General features: G+C 45.4%; 1 protein-coding gene across 1 annotated transcript in view; it reads right to left on the reverse strand.

Moving 5' to 3' along the window:
- LOC145361193 (ankyrin-1-like) overlaps positions 1-18,446 on the reverse strand; it is a 343,699-nt gene extending 325,253 nt beyond the window's left edge. Inside the window, 1 exon segment of the mRNA XM_080216834.1 lies at positions 18,321-18,446. Coding sequence (XP_080072960.1) covers positions 18,321-18,446 — 126 coding nt within the window.
- Between the last annotated feature and the right edge of the window lie 3,831 nt (positions 18,447-22,277).

The following is a 22,277-nucleotide window of genomic DNA, read 5'->3' on the forward strand; positions in this document are numbered from 1 at the left end:
GATACTGTCTGATCTTACTGAGTGTTCCCAGTCTGAAACACTGACTGTGTTTCCGCACAGATACTGTCTGATCTTACTGAGTGTTCCCAGTCTGAAACACTGACTGTGTTTCCGCACAGATACTGTCTGATCTTACTGAGTGTTCCCAGTCTGAAACACTGACTGTGTTTCTCTCCCCACAGATACTGTCTGACCTTACTGAGTGTTCCCAGTCTGAAACACTGACTGTGTTTCCCCACAGATACTGTCTGACCTTACTGAGTGTTCCCAGTCTGAAACACTAACTGTGTTTCCCCACAGATACTGTCTGACCTTACTGAGTGTTCCCAGTCTGAAACACTAACTGTCTCTCCCCACAGATACTGTCTGATCTTACTGAGTGTTCCCAGTCTGAAACACTGACTGTGTTTCCCCACAGATACTGTCTGACTTTACTGAGTGTTCCCACTCTGAAACACTGACTGTGTTTCCCCACAGATACTGTCTGATCTTACTGAGTGTTCCCAGTCTGAAACACTGACTGTGTTTCTCCACAGATACTGTCTGACCTTACTGAGTGTTCCCAGTCTGAAACACTGTCTGTGTTTCTCTCTCCACAGATACTGTCTGATCTTACTGAGTGTTCCCAGTCTGAAACACTGACTGTGTTTCTCCACAGATACTGTCTGATCTTACTGAGTGTTCCCAGTCTGAAACACTGACTGTGTTTCTCCACAGATACTGTCTGATCTTACTGAGTGTTCCCAGTCTGAAACACTGACTGTGTTTCTCCACAGATACTGTCTGATCTTACTGAGTGTTCCCAGTCTGAAACACTGACTGTGTTTCTCCACAGGTACTGTCTGATCTTACTGAGTGTTCCCAGTCTGAAACACTGACTGTGTTTCCCCACAGATACTGTCTGACCTTACTGAGTGTTCCCAGTCTGAAACACTGACTGTGTTCCCCCACAGATACTGTCTGACCTTACTGAGTGTTCCCAGTCTGAAACACTGACTGTGTTTCTCTCTCCACAGATACTGTCTGACCTTACTGAGTGTTCCCAGTCTGAAACACTGACTGTGTTCCCCCACAGATACTGTCTGACCTTACTGAGTGTTCCCAGTCTGAAACACTGACTGTGTTTCCCCACAGATACTGTCTGATCTTACTGAGTGTTCCCAGTCTGAAACACTGACTGTGTTTCTCTCTCCACAGATACTGTCTGACCTTACTGAGTGTTCCCAGTCTGAAACACTGACTGTGTTTCTCCACAGATACTGTCTGATTTTACTGAGTGTTCCCAGTCTGAAACACTGATTGTGTTTCTCTCCCCACAGATACTGTCTGACCTTACTGAGTGTTCCCAGTCTGAAACACTGACTGTGTTTCTCCACAGATACTGTCTGACCTTACCGAGTGTTCCCAGTCTGAAACACTGATTGTGTTTCTCTCCCCACAGATACTGTCTGACCTTACTGAGTGTTCCCAGTCTGAAACACTGACTGTGTTTCCCCACAGATACTGTCTGACCTTACTGAGTGTTCCCAGTCTGAAACACTGACTGTGTTTCTCTCTCCACAGATACTGTCTGACCTTACTGAGTGTTCCCAGTCTGAAACACTGACTGTGTTTCCCCACAGATACTGTCTGATCTTACTGAGTGTTCCCAGTCTGAAACACTAACTGTGTTTCCCCACAGATACTGTCTGACCTTACTGAGTGTTCCCAATCTGAAACACTGACTGTGTTTCCGCACAGATACTGTCTGATCTTACTGAGTGTTCCCAGTCTGAAACACTGACTGTGTTTCCCCACAGATACTGTCTGACCTTACTGAGTGTTCCCAGTCTGAAACACTGACTGTGTTTCTCTCTCCACAGATACTGTCTGACCTTACTGAGTGTTCCCAGTCTGAAACACTGACTGTGTTTCCCCACAGATACTGTCTGATCTTACTGAGTGTTCCCAGTCTGAAACACTGACTGTGTTTCCCCACAGATACTGTCTGACCTTACTGAGTGTTCCCAGTCTGAAACACTGACTGTGTTTCCCCACAGATACTGTCTGACCTTACTGAGTGTTCCCAGTCTGAAACACTGACTGTGTTTCCCCACAGATACTGTCTGACCTTACTGAGTGTTCCCAGTCTGAAACACTGACTGTGTTTCCCCACAGATACTGTCTGATCTTACTGAGTGTTCCCAGTCTGAAACACTGACTGTGTTTCCCCACAGATACTGTCTGACTTTACTGAGTGTTCCCAGTCTGAAACACTGACTGTGTTTCCCCACAGATACTGTCTGACCGTACTGAGTGTTCCCAGTCTGAAACACTGACTGTGTTTCCCCACAGATACTGTCTGACCTTACTGAGTGTTCCCAGTCTGAAACACTGACTGTGTTTCCCCACAGATACTGTCTGATCTTACTGAGTGTTCCCAGTCTGAAACACTGACTGTGTTTCCCCACAGATACTGTCTGACCTTACTGAGTGTTCCCAGTCTGAAACACTGACTGTGTTTCTCTCTCCACAGATACTGTCTGACCTTACTGAGTGTTCCCAGTCTGAAACACTGACTGTGTTTCTCTCCCCACAGATACTGTCTGACCTTACTGAGTGTTCCCAGTCTGAAACACTGACTGTGTTTCCCCACAGATACTGTCTGACCTTACTGAGTGATCCCAGTCTGAAACACTGACTGTGTTTCCCCACAGATACTGTCTGATCTTACTGAGTGTTCCCAGTCTGAAACACTGACTGTGTTTCCCCACAGATACTGTCTGATCTTACTGAGTGTTCCCAGTCTGAAACATTGACTGTGTTCCCCCACAGATACTGTCTGATCTTACTGAGTGTTCCCAGTCTGAAACATTGACTGTGTTCCCCCACAGATACTGTCTGATCTTACTGAGTGTTCCCAGTCTGAAACACTAACTGTCTTTCCCCACAGATACTGTCTGACCTTACTGAGTGTTCCCAGTCTGAAACACTGACTGTGTTTCTCCACAGATACTGTCTGACCTTACTGAGTGTTCCCAGTGTGAAACACTGACTGTGTTTCCCCACAGATACTGTCTGACCTTACTGAGTGTTCCCAGTCTGAAACACTGACTGTGTTTCCCCACAGATACTGTCTGATCTTACTGAGTGTTCCCAGTCTGAAACACTGACTGTGTTTCCCCACAGATACTGTCTGATCTTACTGAGTGTTCCCAGTCTGAAACACTGACTGTGTTTCCCCACAGATACTGTCTGATCTTACTGAGTGTTCCCAGTCTGAAACACTGACTGTGTTTCCCCACAGATACTGTCTGACCTTACTGAGTGTTCCCAGTCTGAAACACTGATTGTGTTTCTCTCCCCACAGATACTGTCTGACCTTACTGAGTGTTCCCAGTCTGAAACACTGACTGTGTTTCTCTCCCCACAGATACTGTCTGACCTTACTGAGTGTTCCCAGTCTGAAACACTGACTGTGTTTCTGCACAGATACTGTCTGACCTTACTGAGTGTTCCCAGTCTGAAACACTGACTGTGTTTCTCTCCCCACAGATACTGTCTGATCTTACTGAGTGTTCCCAGTCTGAAACACTGACTGTGTTTCTCCACAGATACTGTCTGACCTTACTGAGTGTTCCCAGTCTGAAACACTGACTGTGTTTCTCTCCCCACAGATACTGTCTGACCTTACTGAGTGTTCCCAGTCTGAAACACTGACTGTGTTTCCCCACAGATACTGTCTGACCTTACTGAGTGTTCCCAGTCTGAAACACTGACTGTGTTTCTCTCCCCACAGATACTGTCTGATCTTACTGAGTGTTCCCAGTCTGAAACACTGACTGTGTTTCCCCACAGATACTGTCTGATCTTACTGAGTGATCCCAGTCTGAAACACTGACTGTGTTTCCCCACAGATACTGTCTGACCTTACTGAGTGTTCCCAGTCTGAAACACTGACTGTGTTTCTCTCCCCACAGATACTGTCTGACCTTACTGAGTGTTCCCAGTCTGAAACACTGACTGTGTTTCTCTCCCCACAGATACTGTCTGATCTTACTGAGTGTTCCCAGTCTGAAACACTGACTGTGTTTCCCCACAGATACTGTCTGATCTTACTGAGTGTTCCCAGTCTGAAACACTGACTGTGTTTCCGCACAGATACTGTCTGATCTTACTGAGTGATCCCAGTCTGAAACACTAACTGTGTTTCCCCACAGATACTGTCTGACCTTACTGAGTGTTCCCAGTCTGAAACACTAACTGTCTCTCCCCACAGATACTGTCTGATCTTACTGAGTGTTCCCAGTCTGAAACACTGACTGTGTTTCCCCACAGATACTGTCTGACTTTACTGAGTGTTCCCAGTCTGAAACACTGACTGTGTTTCCCCACAGATACTGTCTGATCTTACTGAGTGTTCCCAGTCTGAAACACTGACTGTGTTTCTCCACAGATACTGTCTGACCTTACTGAGTGTTCCCAGTCTGAAACACTGTCTGTGTTTCTCTCTCCACAGATACTGTCTGATCTTACTGAGTGTTCCCAGTCTGAAACACTGACTGTGTTTCTCCACAGATACTGTCTGATCTTACTGAGTGTTCCCAGTCTGAAACACTGACTGTGTTTCTCCACAGATACTGTCTGATCTTACTGAGTGTTCCCAGTCTGAAACACTGACTGTGTTTCTCCACAGATACTGTCTGACCTTACTGAGTGTTCCCAGTCTGAAACACTGACTGTGTTTCTCCACAGGTACTGTCTGATCTTACTGAGTGTTCCCAGTCTGAAACACTGACTGTGTTTCCCCACAGATACTGTCTGACCTTACTGAGTGTTCCCAGTCTGAAACACTGACTGTGTTCCCCCACAGATACTGTCTGACCTTACTGAGTGTTCCCAGTCTGAAACACTGACTGTGTTTCTCTCTCCACAGATACTGTCTGACCTTACTGAGTGTTCCCAGTCTGAAACACTGACTGTGTTCCCCCACAGATACTGTCTGACCTTACTGAGTGTTCCCAGTCTGAAACACTGACTGTGTTCCCCCACAGATACTGTCTGACCTTACTGAGTGTTCCCAGTCTGAAACACTGACTGTGTTTCCCCACAGATACTGTCTGATCTTACTGAGTGTTCCCAGTCTGAAACACTGACTGTGTTTCCCCACAGATACTGTCTGACCTTACTGAGTGTTCCCAGTCTGAAACACTGACTGTGTTTCTCTCTCCACAGATACTGTCTGATCTTACTGAGTGTTCCCAGTCTGAAACACTGACTGTGTTTCTCTCTCCACAGATACTGTCTGATCTTACTGAGTGTTCCCAGTCTGAAACACTAACTGTGTTTCCCCACAGATACTGTCTGACCTTACTGAGTGTTCCCAGTCTGAAACACTGACTGTGTTTCTCTCCCCACAGATACTGTCTGACCTTACTGAGTGTTCCCAGTCTGAAACACTGACTGTGTTTCTCTCCCCACAGATACTGTCTGATCTTACTGAGTGTTCCCAGTCTGAAACACTGACTGTGTTTCCCCACAGATACTGTCTGATCTTACTGAGTGTTCCCAGTCTGAAACACTGACTGTGTTTCCGCACAGATACTGTCTGATCTTACTGAGTGATCCCAGTCTGAAACACTAACTGTGTTTCCCCACAGATACTGTCTGACCTTACTGAGTGTTCCCAGTCTGAAACACTAACTGTCTCTCCCCACAGATACTGTCTGATCTTACTGAGTGTTCCCAGTCTGAAACACTGACTGTGTTTCCCCACAGATACTGTCTGACTTTACTGAGTGTTCCCAGTCTGAAACACTGACTGTGTTTCCCCACAGATACTGTCTGATCTTACTGAGTGTTCCCAGTCTGAAACACTGACTGTGTTTCTCCACAGATACTGTCTGACCTTACTGAGTGTTCCCAGTCTGAAACACTGTCTGTGTTTCTCTCTCCACAGATACTGTCTGATCTTACTGAGTGTTCCCAGTCTGAAACACTGACTGTGTTTCTCCACAGATACTGTCTGATCTTACTGAGTGTTCCCAGTCTGAAACACTGACTGTGTTTCTCCACAGATACTGTCTGATCTTACTGAGTGTTCCCAGTCTGAAACACTGACTGTGTTTCTCCACAGATACTGTCTGACCTTACTGAGTGTTCCCAGTCTGAAACACTGACTGTGTTTCTCCACAGGTACTGTCTGATCTTACTGAGTGTTCCCAGTCTGAAACACTGACTGTGTTTCCCCACAGATACTGTCTGACCTTACTGAGTGTTCCCAGTCTGAAACACTGACTGTGTTCCCCCACAGATACTGTCTGACCTTACTGAGTGTTCCCAGTCTGAAACACTGACTGTGTTTCTCTCTCCACAGATACTGTCTGACCTTACTGAGTGTTCCCAGTCTGAAACACTGACTGTGTTCCCCCACAGATACTGTCTGACCTTACTGAGTGTTCCCAGTCTGAAACACTGACTGTGTTCCCCCACAGATACTGTCTGACCTTACTGAGTGTTCCCAGTCTGAAACACTGACTGTGTTTCCCCACAGATACTGTCTGATCTTACTGAGTGTTCCCAGTCTGAAACACTGACTGTGTTTCCCCACAGATACTGTCTGACCTTACTGAGTGTTCCCAGTCTGAAACACTGACTGTGTTTCTCTCTCCACAGATACTGTCTGATCTTACTGAGTGTTCCCAGTCTGAAACACTGACTGTGTTTCCCCACAGATACTGTCTGATTTTACTGAGTGTTCCCAGTCTGAAACACTGATTGTGTTTCTCTCCCCACAGATACTGTCTGACCTTACTGAGTGTTCCCAGTCTGAAACACTGACTGTGTTTCTCCACAGATACTGTCTGACCTTACCGAGTGTTCCCAGTCTGAAACACTGACTGTGTTTCCCCACAGATACTGTCTGATCTTACTGAGTGTTCCCAGTCTGAAACACTGACTGTGTTTCCCCACAGATACTGTCTGACCTTACTGAGTGTTCCCAGTCTGAAACACTGACTGTGTTTCCCCACAGATACTGTCTGACCTTACTGAGTGTTCCCAGTCTGAAACACTGACTGTGTTTCCCCACAGATACTGTCTGATCTTACTGAGTGTTCCCAGTCTGAAACACTGACTGTGTTTCTCCACAGATAATGTCTGATCTTACTGAGTGTTCCCAGTCTGAAACACTGACTGTGTTTCTCTCTCCACAGATACTGTCTGACCTTACTGAGTGTTCCCAGTCTGAAACACTGATTGTGTTTCTCTCCCCACAGATACTGTCTGATCTTACTGAGTGTTCCCAGTCTGAAATACTGACTGTGATTCTCTCCATTATCCAGCCTCCACTGTGTTTTGAATCTGTTTTAGTATAACCTCACTTCCTATCGTGGTCCATTTTGATCAAAAAATGCTGACTTTCCAGGTGAAGTTGATCCTCCGTATAAACTGCTCTTAAATCTTCTAGGGACATGGATGCTTGTCTCAGGCTCCCACCTCCTTCCTACTTGTCTGGCTAGCACTTTGTTCCAATAGAATTCTGAACTCAGGGATATTAAAAATCACTATTTGCAGTTGATGGCCATGTGATAACATCGCTGGACTATTAATCCAACAACTCAATGTTCTGGGGACCCAGGTTCGAATCCCGCCATGGTAATTGGTGGAATTCAAATTCAATAAAAAATATTCAGAATTAACAATCTATTGATGACCATAAACCATTGTCACTTGTTGGAAGAATACCTCTGAGCCTCCCATGTCCTTTTGTGTCAGAAATCTGCCATCCTTACCCGGTCTGGCCTACACGTGACTCCAGAGCCACAGCAATGTGGTTGACTCTCAACTGTCCTCGGGCAACTCAGGATGGGCAATAAACGCTGACCCAGACAGTGGTGCCCATGTCCCACAAATGAATTTTTGAAAAATTGACGGCGCTGCAACTGGAATACCCAGTGTTGCGACTGTTGAAGGATTTTTTTTAGAAATCCACTAACAGTCAGCCTCAGAGCTCCAAGTCACCTAAAACTGTAGATTCAGCATAAACTCTTGAACACATCAGTTTTCTTTAATCTCATGTGGTTTTTACTGCAGCCGTTGTTTCGCTGCAAGTGATGCAGTTTGGCACAGGTGTACATCTCTGTCAGCGGGCCGGATTAAATGTCCGACAAGACATTAATATCTCTTCAAAAGCAGCATTACCTTGAAGAAAAGCTCAGTTAAAAGGTCATTTGCCAGCAGCAGTCCTGTGCCAGCACCTGCGATTCAATCCGTTAGCTGTGTGGACACACTGGACACAGGCTCCCTGGGAATCATGACAAGGCAATAATTGAATCGAGGGACTCGGGACGGCATAGACATAATAATGTGAGAGGGATTCAGATGCTTTGTGTGAAGGTTATCATATTATTTAGACAGGGTTGTGATCGCGAGTGCACATCCTGTTTTCATAATTTGCTAACACTTCTTGTACGAATTCCCTTTGCTATATTTAGAATAGTTTATTCCTTCAGCCATCAAGTTGGAATTCCAACCCTTTCCTGTCCGGACTCTTGGTCCTTGTCTGGCTGGTGGGACCAGATGAGGGAGCTCACTGCCTGGCCCCACTCACTGCTACACCGCAATCATTCAAGGGGAGCTGGGGGGTGACTATGTATCAGCATTTTATATCACAGCACTTCACGCACTCTTCCCCCCACCCCAATTCTCTGAAGAGAGAAACAGGGGTATGAAACGTTGTGCAGAGTCAAAAAACAATGTGCTCTTTCTCAACGGTCAAAAAGAGAACCTGCTGGAAGTTACAATCAACATAAGCAGAACGGTGGCACAGTGGTTAGCACTACTGCCTCACAGCGCCAGGGACCCGGGTTCGATTCCTGGCTTGGGTCACTGTCAGTGTGGAGAATGTACATTCTCCCCATTTGGTTTCCTCCCACAGTCCATACATGTGCAGTTTAGGTGGATTGGCCACGCTAACCCGGCCTTTTTTCCATAGAGTCATAGAGATTTACCGTGTGGAAACAGGCCCTTTGGCCCAACTTGTCCATGCTGCCCTTTTTTTTTCCAAACCCCTTAGCTAATCCCAATTGCCCACATTTGGCCCATATCCCCCTATACCCATTGTACCCATGTATCTACATAGATGCTTTTTAAAAAACAAAATTGTACCCACCTCTACTGCTACCTCTGACAGCTTGTTCCAGACACTCACCACCCTCTGTATGAAAAAAACTACCCCTCTTGACACTTTTGTATCTCTCCCCTCTCACCTTAAACCTACGCCCTCTAGTTTTAGACTCCCCCACCTTTGGGAAAAGATATTGACTATCTAACTGATCTGCGCCCCTCATTATTTTATAGGCCTCTATAAGATCACCCCTCAGCCTCCTACGCTCCAGAGAAAAAAGTCCCAATCTATGCAGACTCTCCTTATAACTCAAACCATCAAGTCCTGGAAGCATCCTAGTAAATCTTTTCTGCACTCTTTCGAGTTTAATAATATCCTTTCTATAATAGGGTGATCCAAACTGTACACAGTATTCCAAGTGTGGCCTCACCAATGTCCTGTACAACTTCAACAAGACATCCCAACTCCTGTATTCAATGTTCTGGCCAATGAAACCAAGCATGCCGAATGCCTTCTTCACCACTCTGTCCACCTGTGACTCCACTTTCAAGGAGCTATGAACCTGTACCCCAAGATCTCTTTGTTCTGTAACTCTCCCAAACACCCTACCATTAACTGAGCAAGTCCTGCCTTGGTTCAATCTACCAAAATGCATCACCTTGCATTTATCTGAACTCCATCTGCCATTCATCAGCCCACTGGCCCAATTGATCAAGATCCCGTTGCAATCAGAGATAACTTTCTTCACTGTCCACTATGCCAATCTTGGTGTCATTTGCAAACTTACTAACCATGCCTCCAAGATGTGTAGGCTAGGTGGATTAGCCATGGTGAATTGACCCTTCCTGTCCAAAGATTTACAGGTTAGGTGGATTAGCCATGCTGAATTGTCCCTCAGTGTCCAAATACATGCAGGTTTGGTGGATTAGCGGGGTTAGCGGGCTAAAGCAAGATATTCCATCTGTCAGTGCAGACTCAATGGGCCAAATGCCCTCCTTCTGCACAGTAGGAATTTTAAGATTCTAAGCAAATATCTGGCATTACAGTCCAGGCATAAAACTCCGAATAAACTGTGATTGTTATATTTATCAGGAAAAGCATGGTAGCTTAAATGAGCGATATTTGTTTTGTTAAATTTTATAGATTTATATGGGTTTAATATTGTGCTTTGTGTATGAGGGGTAAAATGCCCATTAGATTGCTGTTAAAGAAAGGTGTTTTTATGTATGGTTTTGGTTTCAGTTCAAACTTTGCTTCTATTTTGCTGAGAGGGTTTACAATGTGTAAAGTAAACAAGCTTGGAGGAGGATTGAGATGTTGCTTAGCAAGCAGGGCACTGCTGGGGAAAAAAAGATCTCTTTGGGAGTTTAGTTTTAATAGGGAGCCACAGCAGAAGGAGCTTTGCAAAAAGAGAGAGAACATCTCTCACAGCTTTGCTGGAAGAAAAGCCATACAATGGAGTAAGAGGCAAAGAAAGCAAGTGCCACACGTCTAATCAACAGCTTCAGGAAACTAGAGAAGGAAGAAATATTTCCAGGAAACCTAAAGGTAAAGAAATTGAGGAAAGTGGAACAAGAACAGGGTACTATTCACTGAAGCCACAGACAGAGCTGAGAAGAAATTTGTTAGTGAAAACTCAGAAAGACAGCTGAAGTGTTTCTCAGGTTTGTGACACCTTACCACAGGCTTTGAAGCACGAGTTGGAATAATTGTAAAGCATTCAGTAGCTAGACCTCAGAGTTTGTGTAAATACATTCAAGACAATGGGAGAGTTGGGAAACCTGGAGGTGGATCACTGTAAAACATTGGAGAAGAAGCCTTGCTTGAAAGACTAGTTGGAAAAACTGGAGGTGAATCCTTAGTGAGAGAAAGCATTGGAAAATTGGAAACACATGTGTCAATCGTCTGGCATGGTGGGGGGATTGATTGGAGGAGGAATCAATGAAACATCAATTGAGTAACAGCTGCCATTTGAGTTTCAGTGTGGAATGTTATCCCTGAAATCTGTGTACATTTGTGAAGATGAATGGGAGTGAAGAATATTGTATTGTGTTCAAGCTTTTTGTGTTTAATCATTTTTTGTTGTTTAAAGCTAACTGGCATTCCAGTGACACTGTTTCTCCATGTTTTCTAAACTGAAAACTAGAACATTATAGTGATCTGAGCTAGGGTTCCATTCTGGAACTTTCTCGTTCAATACTAACACCAGCTGGGATTATAACAGATTAGAATTTAAATAAAAATCACAGATCCTCTCAAGATTGAACAAAATATTGAACATATAAACAGAGAAAATTACAGCACAGGAACAGGCCCTTCGCCCTCCAAGTCTGTGCCAGCTGCATTGCCGCCTGAACTAAAACTCCCGACCCTTCCAGGGACCATATCCCTCTATTCCCATCCTATTCATGTATTTGTCAAGGTACCCCTTAAAAGTTACGATCATATCTGTTTCCACTACCTCCCACGGCAATGAGTTCCAGCACCCACCACCTTCTGCATAAAATATCTGCCTCGTACATTCCCTTTAGACCTTGCCCCTTGCACCTTAAACCTGTGCTCCCCCTAGTAATTGACTCTTCCACCCTGGGGAGAAAGCTTCTGACTCTCCACTCTATCCATGCCTTTCATAATCTTGTAGACTTCTATCAGGTCGCCCCTCAACCTCCGTCGTTCCAGTGAGAACAAACCAAGTTTCTCCAACCTCTCCTCATAGCTAACGCCCTCCATACCACAGCATCCTGCTAAATCTTTTCTGTACCCTCTCCAAAGCCCCCACACCCTTCTGGTAGTGTGGTGACCAGAATTGAACACTATATTCCAAGTGCGGCCTAACTGAGGTTCATGCAACTTCACAAGATGCATTCCTTTTTGAAATAAACCATGAAATAATGATGTCTCCAATTCTACTTCACACCATACACAAGTCGTCCACAGCTCACTAAAGTCTAAATTATCAATGAGACAGTTAATATTGAAGTCCAAGGTGTACTGAGTGGACAGCACTCGAAACCTCTCTCTGCAATAATCCACCAGCACTTTTCCACAAATCCCTCCTGAATACTTGAATGAGGACACGGACTCACCTTGAGGCTAAACGGTTCATGGAGGTCGATGAGTGAAACTTGGGTCACCAGATCACACAAGAAGGGCAATGAGCTCACTCCGGGCAGCACAGTGGTTAGCACTGCTGCCTCACAGCGCCAGGGACCAGGGTTCCATTCCCGGCCTTGGGTCACTGTCTATGTGGAGTCTGCACATTTTCCCCGTGTCTGTGTGGGTTTCCTCCGGGTGCTCCGGTTTCCTCCCACAGTCCCAATGACGTGCGGATTAGGTTGAATTGCCATGATAAATTGCCCCTTAGTGTCAGGGGGATTAGCAGGGTAAATGCATAGGGTTACATGGGTGGGATTTTCGGCGCAGTTAGATGGGGCAAGTGGCCTCGTTCTGCACTGTAGGGATTCTATTCTCTGATTCTACATCAAAGGTCACATCCCCTGCACACTGACAAACATAAGTATCATCTTCCTTTCATGCCTTTTTGCTGGACAATTACAACTGTACAAGTGCCTGAATGTTGAAAATCCCAGTGTTTTCATGAAGTGGAGAGGATAGGGAGATTTGATGGAGATATCCAGTGTTACGGCAGACCAAACAAATAGATTGTAGGGAATTGGCAGGACGAGCAGAGGTGAGAGGAGGCACATCTGTTTAATAATCTGCAGTCTGCTGTCTGAAAGGCCGGTAGAAGCAGATTCAACCGTAATTTTCAAAAAGGAGTTGGATAAAAACTTGCAAGAGGACAAACCTTCAGGGATATGGCGAATGTGCATGGAATTGGGGTCTAATTGGATCATTCTGCTCCAGAGGGAGCACAGCAAGAACATGAAAAACACAAGCAGGAGTTGACCACTAGACCCTTCACACAGGCCCTGCCATCCTTTACAATCATGGCTGATCTACACTGGCCTCAACTCCTTTTCTGTGCCATTCCCACACTATCAAAGATTTATCCACCTCCACTTCAAATACTTTGAATGATCCAGCCTTGGAGGGGCAGAGAATTCCAGAGAGTCACCACCCTCTGCGAGGGGAAATTTCTACACAGCTCAGTTTTAAATAGTCGGCTCTTTATCATGTGGCTATGTCCCCTTGTTCGAGATTCTCTCACTGGTGTAAACATCTCACCATCTACCTTGTCAAGCTCCTTCAGGATCTTATATTTTTAAATAAAAGTCACCCTGCACTCTTCTAAACTCCAAGGAGTACAGACCCAGACTATTTACTCTCTCTTTCATCCCAGGAATTCAGCTGGTGAAACTCCTTTGGACTCCCTCCAATGTGAATATATCCTTTATTAGGTAAGGGGACCAAAACTGTACACACTATTCCAGGTGAGGCCTCACCAATATCCTATACAATTGTAACAAAACTTCCCTATTTTTAAACTCCAACCCCTTCGCAATAAAATCATCGAAGCCCTACACTGCAGAAGAGGCCATTCAATCCATCGAATCTGCACTGACTCAGTATCTTAACCAAGCTCTCTTCCCCGCCCTATCCTTATAACCCCACACATTTGCCATGGCCAATCTAGCTACCCGATACGTCTTGGGACACTAAGTGAAAATTTAACATCACCAATCTATCTAATCTGCATATCCTTGGACTATGGAAGGCAACTAAAGCACCTGGAGAAAACCCAAGCAGACATGGGAATAACATGCAAACTCCACACAGTGACCCAGTGCCAGAATTGAACTTGTTCCCTGACACTGTGAGACAGCACTGCTAACCACTGTGCCAGCCCTAATGCCATTTGCCTTTTTAACTGTTTGTTAGACCTGCCAACGAGCTTTTTGTGATTCATGCACTACAACACCTAGGTCCCTCTGTACTTCATTCATCTGCAGTCTCTCGCCGTTTAGATTTTAATTCATAAAGTTCATGACCTTACATTTACCCACATTAAACTCCTTTTGCCAGGTTTTCACCCACTCTGTCTATATCGCATTGCAGAATCACAATATCCTCATCACAACATGCCTTTCTACCGATCTTCGTATTGTCAGCAAATTTGGAAACCTAACATTCTGTTCATTCCTCCAGGTCATTAATATAAATAGTGAACAATTGTGCACCAAGACCTGATCCCTGCGGTATTCCACTGGTTATAACTTTCCACTCTGAAAAGGACCCATTTATTCCAACTCTCTGTTCTCTGTGCGACAACCAGTTTTTAATCCACGCTAACAGATTTCTTCCAATTCCACAGGCTTTTACTTTGAGCACCAGCCTCTTATGCGGCAACTTGTCAAATGCCTTTTATAAAGTTAAATACACCACATCACCAGGTTCTCCTCTATCTCCTCTCCCTGTTACATCCTCAAAGAATTGCAGCAAATTTGTTAAACGTGATTTACCTTTCATAAAACCATGTTGACTGGGTTTGATTACGTTCAGCTTTCTAAATGATTTCCTGTTTGATTATTGGCTCCTGCATCTCACAAATAATAAATGTTAAACTAACTGGCCTATTGTTCACTGCCTTCTGTGTTTCTCCCCTTTTCAGCAAGTGAGTCACATTGGCTCTTTACCAATTTCTCACCCTTCCGGAGTCTAGTGAGTTACTTAAAATTTCAACCAAAGAGTTCACTATCTCTGCAGCTTCTTGCATTAAAATCCTAGCATGCAGTTCATCTGGTTCTGGTGACTTGTCTGCATTTAGCTCCTTGAGTTTCTCTCATACTCTATCTCTTGTGATTGAGATTTTGCTAAGATCAAGCAATGTTATTTAACATCAGCCCATCTGATACCTTAGGAATATTTGCAATTTCTTCCACGGTGAGGACTGATGCAAAGAATTTACTTTGTGTATCTGCCAGTTCTTTGCTTATTGTTCGCAATAAACCAGCCTCGTTGAGCAGAGTTCCCACCAATACAGAATGGGCTGAATGGCCTCCTCCTGTGTAACTCCATTGCTTCTCTGCTTTTGTAATCCAGGAGGTTAACACGAAAGATTGTGAATGAATTGTGGAACACAACTCTTTCAGCTGCTTCCCTACCCAACAGAGAAGGGGTATTCCCCACTCCCACTATACACAGCTCCGAACTTTGGCCTGTTGCATTGGAAAATGGGCTATTTATCTGGAATTACCATTTGTGCCAGAAATATTCATATTTTTCTTTTCTTTATCTTGCTGTTGACTCTTAATTTCACTCTCTCACTTCTGGTCACACAGCAAGTGTGACAGTAAACATCCATCAGATAAAACTGGCCCTGGCTGGCTCTCACACAAACAAGGTGGGCCCCATTCCTTTGGGTGTGAACCATTCACATCTCCCCTTTCCACTCACAGCCAGACCCACTCCAAAAAGCTGGCTACAGGAGTTGACCCATACTGTGAGGGCCAGCATGTCAACGTCAAGTGTTTCTTCAAAAGGAACTCTTCAAAATACAGCAAATGAAACAAAAACAAAACTTACTCCAACTTAGAAATCAAAGAGAAAGGGTTTAATAAAGAAACATCATTACTCCAAACTTGGGGCCTCACCCTGGGCCACTCCAAGCTTCCCACAATTCAACATAGCTCCTTATTTATAGTGAATCAGATGGTCAGCTGACTGTTATATCCCTCTGTAATTGGATCCATATTTCACTGGGTCAGCTGACCCTTGCATCTTGTTCCCATTGGTCACATTACATCCAATACAAAGTTGTCACTGGTTACATCCTAACATAAAGCCCCAGAGAGGACAGTATTTCAGCTCAATCCTACAGGATCTCCACTGTAGGCAAGCAAGACCCTAGCCAAATCCCATTTGATGAACAGTGTGTCACCACCACTTCAGCAAGTGTCAAGCACTGCCCAACACCACTGTCCTTTTGTACCAAGAATCTATGTGCAGGTCAATGAGAAAGGTTCCTTTAATCTTCGGCAAGTGGACCTCCCATGTACAAAACCCCATGCATTCTACACATCTCCGAGTTCCCACAGGGACTTGGATGGATTTTGCTTTGCTCGAGGCTGGGCTGAATGAAAAGGTGGCTGCAGTGTCTGGGGAACTGTGTGCAGACACATCAGTCTGACATTAGAAGCCAGAGCTGGTAGTGTCAGGGATTGTAGCTGAGCATAAACAAGTGAAGTCCAGGGACACCTGGCAAGAAAAGCCCCCGACAGATATACAACACAACCCCCGAGACAGTTGTGTAGGCAAAAGAATAAAACAAGTTAATGCTTAAAAGGTGTCTAAAGGCCTAAACAGTTCAACACGTGGTTGCATCAGAATCAGGGCCACTGGCTCCAATGGATAGATCTCCGAAATATCACTGTATCCTCGAACCTGCTGAGGGGAAAACCAATGTTCACACTGCACTTTGTCATCCTTCCATCAGGTGAAGCAGTTCAAATGTGGACACAAACACTGGAACTTCTCCTCAACCAGGCCGGCACAGTGACACAGTGGTCAGCACTACTGCCTCACACCGCCAGGGACCCAAATTCAATTCCAGCCTTGGATATCTGTGTGTGGAGTTTGCACATTCTCCACATGTCTGCGTGGGTTTCCTCCAGGTGTTCCGGTTTCGTCCCACCATCCAAAGATGTGCAGGTTAGGTGGATTGGCCATGTTAAATTGCCCCTTAGTGTTCAAAGATGTGCAGATTAAGTGGATTGGCCATGCTAAATTGCCCCTTAGTGTCCAAAGATGTGTAGGTTAGGTGGATTGGCCATGCTAAATTGTCCCTTAGTGTTCAAAAATGTGCAGGTTAGGTGGATTGGCCATGCTAAATTGCCCCTTAGTGTTCAAAGATGTGCAGGTTAGGTGGATTGGCCATGCTAAATTGCCCCTCAGTGTCCAAAGATGTGTAGGTTAGGTAGATTGGCCATGCTAAATTGTCCCTCAGTGTTCAAAAATGTGCAGATTAAGTGGATTGGCCATGCTAAATTACCCCTTAGTGTCCAAAGATGTGCAGATTAGGTGGCTTGCCCATGTTAAATTTCCCCTTAGTGTTCAAAGGTGTGCCAGTTAGATGGATTGGCCATGCTAAATTACCCCTTAGTGTCCAAAGATATGCAGGTGAGGTGGATTGGCCATGCTAAATGTACAGATAGGGCAGAAGGGGTGGGCCTGGATAAGATGCCCTCACAGAGACTCGGTGCGGACTTGATGGGCCAAATGGCCTCCTTCTGCATGTAGGCATTCTCTGGATTCTATGAGATATATTCGCCAACCGTAAAGTGTGACCAGCGAAGCCACTGACATTACAAGCTCCTGTTTAAAAGCACAGCCTTTTCAAATTGTAAGAAGCACAGTGAGTTAGTTGTGAGATCAGTGGAGCATGGCTTTGCAACATCTTTGCCACTGAAAGGACACATGAACATCAAACTCAATATACAAAAGAAAGAACACTTGGCAAACCTTCCGCCAGAAACACACAATGAGAGGAAATGTCAAAACATTATTATAGCATCACTTCACACATGTTACTGTTACAATCAGAGTGTTTCGTCCTCTCCCAGACAGCCGGTGTCACTTTTAAACTACCTGCACAATCAGAGATCTCTCAAAGTGAAAGCTATCAGTCAATGTTCTGGTAAAGCAGCAGATTCAACAGAAAGTGTGCAAGCGCCTGCACAGATACACTAATAAGTTCAGTTGTTCAGAAACTCTCAAACTTTGCAAATCAGAGGTGTCCATGCATGCACAAGATCAAACATAAATGAAGCAATCTCCAATCATTGGAATTCATTGGAGCAACTCAATTCATTTCTCTCCTCTCTCTGCTAGTCACAGTCAGAATAAACTCTGTGTGTGCTGCTCACCCTGTCACAACCTGTTCAGATCTTACCCTCTCTCTCTCGCTGCCACTTCTCTCTCTCGCTTACCCACAGAGGCTCAGTTGGTTGGTCTCACTGTATTTGTTTTGTGCCTGGCACTTGCATTCCGCAACCTCCAGTTTCCTGCAGCCCATTCTGCCATCCCCCACCCCCAGCAAACTACCCACCCTCCCCCCTTATATGTTTGTAGGGGAATGGGACACACACACACACACTGCATCCTTATCTCCTCCACAAAAGTTGCTGCAGCGAGGGGAGGGAATGTAGCAACGTCCAGCTGACAGCAATGCCCAGTGCATTGGGATACAGTGAGATGTTCCAGCCTGGGCATCCTCCACTCCCCCACTCCATACATCAGAGACACACACACATACCTTCCTCTTGCGCTCCCGGGAACGGTTCCTTCTCTTTCTCTTCTCTTCCTCCTTCTTCTCCTGCTCCAGCTGTGCCTGGGCTTCCACATCCTTGATTTTCTTCAGTTGTTTAGCGGCTTGAGCCATGTCTGTGTCTGCAGGTTCCTCTCAGAGACACACACACACACACACACACACACACACAAAATCCGGAAAGAGCAAGGTGGCCGGGGGGGGGGTGGGGGGTAACAGTCCAGTCTTGTCAGTTTCCAGTCTGCAGTTTCACACCAGCTGTGTGTGTGTGTATGTGTGTGCTGTGCCAGTGTCCATGCCGCAAGCTGCCCCGATGTGTGACGGCAGCTAGGTGAGGATCACCCATACATCATTCAAAAAAAAAATTCCTTCTGGGACACTAATGTGTCTGTGCGGGAGCGCCGATTCGGCCCCAGCTCCGAGGGGTGGGCTGCTGGCTGCTGCAGAGTGTCAGAGGGAGAGGGGGGCAGGGTCCACGCCAGCAGAGAGCACACACACACACACACACACACACACAAGCCGCCGCTACAACATCTTGCCCATTCACAGCACTCCCTCTCCAGGCTGCAGACCATCTGTTCACCCCCCTCCCTTCCCACCACCGCCAGGTGCCTGCGTCTGTGTGTGTCCTGCTACACATTTACCTTTCTGCCGAATGGATTTTCCCTTGCAATGATGCTGATGCAGGGGGAAAAAAATCCACCAGGCTCTTTCACACACACACACACACACACACAGAGCACTGACTGCAAAACAGTGTGTGTGACACAAGCCAGTGTATCTGCTAAATCCTAGCTGCCCCCCTCCCCCTCGGTGGACTATTCAGAGGAATCTGGATACAGAGTACAATAGTGTCCAAACGGAATGTGTTAACAGCTATACGCTGCTGTTTGTGGTGCAGGATTATTCTGCTCAGAAAGTTCCTTGCAGTTAACTCCCTCTGTCACTGCAGAATCACTCTTCCACACAGTGGCTGAACTCTCTCCCCTTCCTCAGGCTCCCAGCTAAAGGGTCAGGCAGAGAGGAGGGGGGTTTTATTGCTGCCGTTTCCAAACACATTCGGATGTGCGACCACACGCTGGACGGATCGTGTCACTAAACCAGAGCACAGCCCTGGGAAGAAATGATATTATTATTCACCGCCAGGACTGGGACACTGAAGTAAAAGTGCACCGATGTGGAACATGTGGAAGGGACGCTGGACAGATAGGTGCATTGCATTTAACAGAGCAGAGAGCGAGGACAGTGAAACCACATCACAGTGTGTGATATCTCTGTTGGAAGATTTGATCCAGTATCAAGAATGATTTCACAGGAGGCCATTCAGCCCAGCTCCTTGGCAAAGCTATTTGGCAGGGCAGCACAGTGGTTAGCACTGCTGCCTCACAGCCACGATGTGGAGATGTGGACGTTAGCACTGCTGCCTCACGGCAGTGCCAGGGACCTGGGTTCAATTCCCAGGCCTGGGTCATTGTCTGTGCGGAGTCTGCACATTCTCCCCGTGTCTGTGTGGGTTTCCTCCAGGTGCTCCGGTTTCCTCCCACAGTTCAAAAGACATGCTGATGTGATTTATTATTGTCACATGTATTAACACACAGTGAAAAGTATTGTTTCTTGGGTGCTATACAAAGTATGCTGTTCATAGAGAAAGCAATGAGAGAGTGCAAAAGATACATTGGTCATGCTAAATTCTCCCCCGAACAAGTGCCAGAGCGTAGCGACTAGCGGATTTTCACAGTAACTTCATTGCAGTGTAAATGTAAGCGTACTTTGTGACTAATTCATAAACTTTAACTTTAAGGTGTGTGGGTTAGGTTAACTGGCGGTGATAAATTGCCCCTTAGTGTCAGGGGATTAGCAGAGTAAATATGTGGGGTTACAAAGATGGAGCCTGGATGGGATTGTGATAGGTGCAGACTCGATGGGCCAAATGGCCTCATTCTGCACTGTTGGGCTTCTATCATTCTATTGCTCCCACTGCGCTGCCTTGCCGCAGGATTCTTTTTCTCCAATGTGTTCATGCAATTCCTTCCTGCAAAGCGATTATTGAATTTGCTCCCACTATCTTTTCAGGCGATGGATTCCAGATCGTATCAGTTCACCAGTAAGATAATTCCTCCTCTGGATACTTTGCCAATTACAAAAATAAAATCCTTGTCCTTTGGTCGCTGACCCCTCTAGACACAGTTTCCTCACTATTTACTCTGCCATAATCATTCACCGTTTTGAACGTGTCACCTTTGAACTTTCTCTGCTGTCAGGAGAACAAACCAAGCTTTCCCCATCTCTCCAAATAACCAGAGCCTTTCCTTCCTGCTACCACTCTGTTCAATCTCTCCTGCATCCTCACTTGGACCTGAATATTCAAGCAGAATTGCAGTGCCCACAACTCAACTCAAAACTCCAGCTTTACTTATTTATTAGTCACAAGTTGGCTTACATTAACACTGCAATGAAGTTACTGTGAAAATCCCCGAGCCACCACACTCCAGCACCTGTTCAGATACGCTGAGGGAGAATTTAGCACGCTGACCAGCATGTCTTTCCGACTGTGGGAGCAAACCGGAGCACCCAAAGGAAACCCACGCAGACACAGGGAGAACGTGCAGACTCCACAGACACTGACCCAAGCTGGGAATTGAACCCGGGTCCCTGGTGCTGTGAGATAGCAGTGCTAACCACTGTGCCACCATGTCGCTGATGACTAACTCTTGTTTTTTTACAAGGTTTAACATCACCTCCCTTCTTTAGCACTCTATTCAGAATTCAGGAAGCCAAATTCTTTTACAAAAAACAAACAACTTTCTCAGTTATCTCCTCCACATTCAAACATTCGGGTGCATACACCGCCCCCACCCGGCAAATCTCTCTCTTTAAAATTGGATTATTTAGCTTATTATTGCCTCTCCCCCTTCAATCGGCTGACAGCATTGCTTCACACTTCTCTGAAGCAAACACAAAAATTGTCGTGTTCTATGTGAAGAAGAAGAACTTGCGTTTATGTAGCACCTGACACCTCCTCAAAATGGTTTACAGCAACCAAATGAATAGAAGTGTCATCACTGATGTTTTGTCAGTCAATATATGCACAGCAAGGTGCCATAGAAGGGAACAAAGTACTTTTTTCTGGTATGTTAGTTGAGGGCACCTGAGGAACCAAGGTTGCACCTCAGGTGTTGGCCATGGAGGGCCACAGATCCATTTCAGTAATACGCGAGGTGGGAAGGGATTAAAGAATGAAGACAGATGGCAGAGACTCAGCTGGTAGAATATACAAGAGTATAGTGCAGGAACAGGCCCTTCAGCCCACAATGTTGTGCCAAACATGACGTCAAATTATACTAATCCCTTCTGCCTGCCCTTTCTGTTGTCCCTCTATTCCTTGTACATTCATGTGCTTATCTAAAAGCCCCTTAAACCCTCCCCACTTTCATATCTGCCTCCACCACCATCTCTGGCAGCACCAGTTCCAGACACCTACCACTCTCTGTGTAAAAAGATTTGTCCCTCACATCTCCTCTGAACTTTGTCCCTCTTACCTTAAGTATTAGTATTAGACATTTTCAACTCTGGGAAGAAAAGATTCTGACTGTCAACTCTATCTACACCTCTCATAATGGTCACCCCTTGAGTGGATAAGATTGCAGTTTCCTCCCACAGTCTGAAAGACATGCTGGTTAGATGCATTTGTGTAGCACCTGACACCTCCTCAAAATGGTTTACAGCAACCAAATGAATAGCAGTGTCATCACTGATGTCTTGTCAGTGTGCTAAATTCTCCCTCAGTGCAACCCAAACAGGTGCCAGAGTGTGGCAACTTGGGGATTTTCACAGTAACTTCATTGCAGTGTCAATGTCAGCTTACTTGTGATTCATAAATAAATAAACTTTAAGATTCGGTGTTGATGTAACTAAAGGTTTTGGTTGGATAAATAGAGAGAAATT

Source organism: Carcharhinus amblyrhynchos, chromosome 34, assembly GCF_965287045.1.
Source record: "Carcharhinus amblyrhynchos chromosome 34, sCarAmb.v2.hapA, whole genome shotgun sequence".
NCBI lineage: Eukaryota > Metazoa > Chordata > Chondrichthyes > Carcharhiniformes > Carcharhinidae > Carcharhinus > Carcharhinus amblyrhynchos.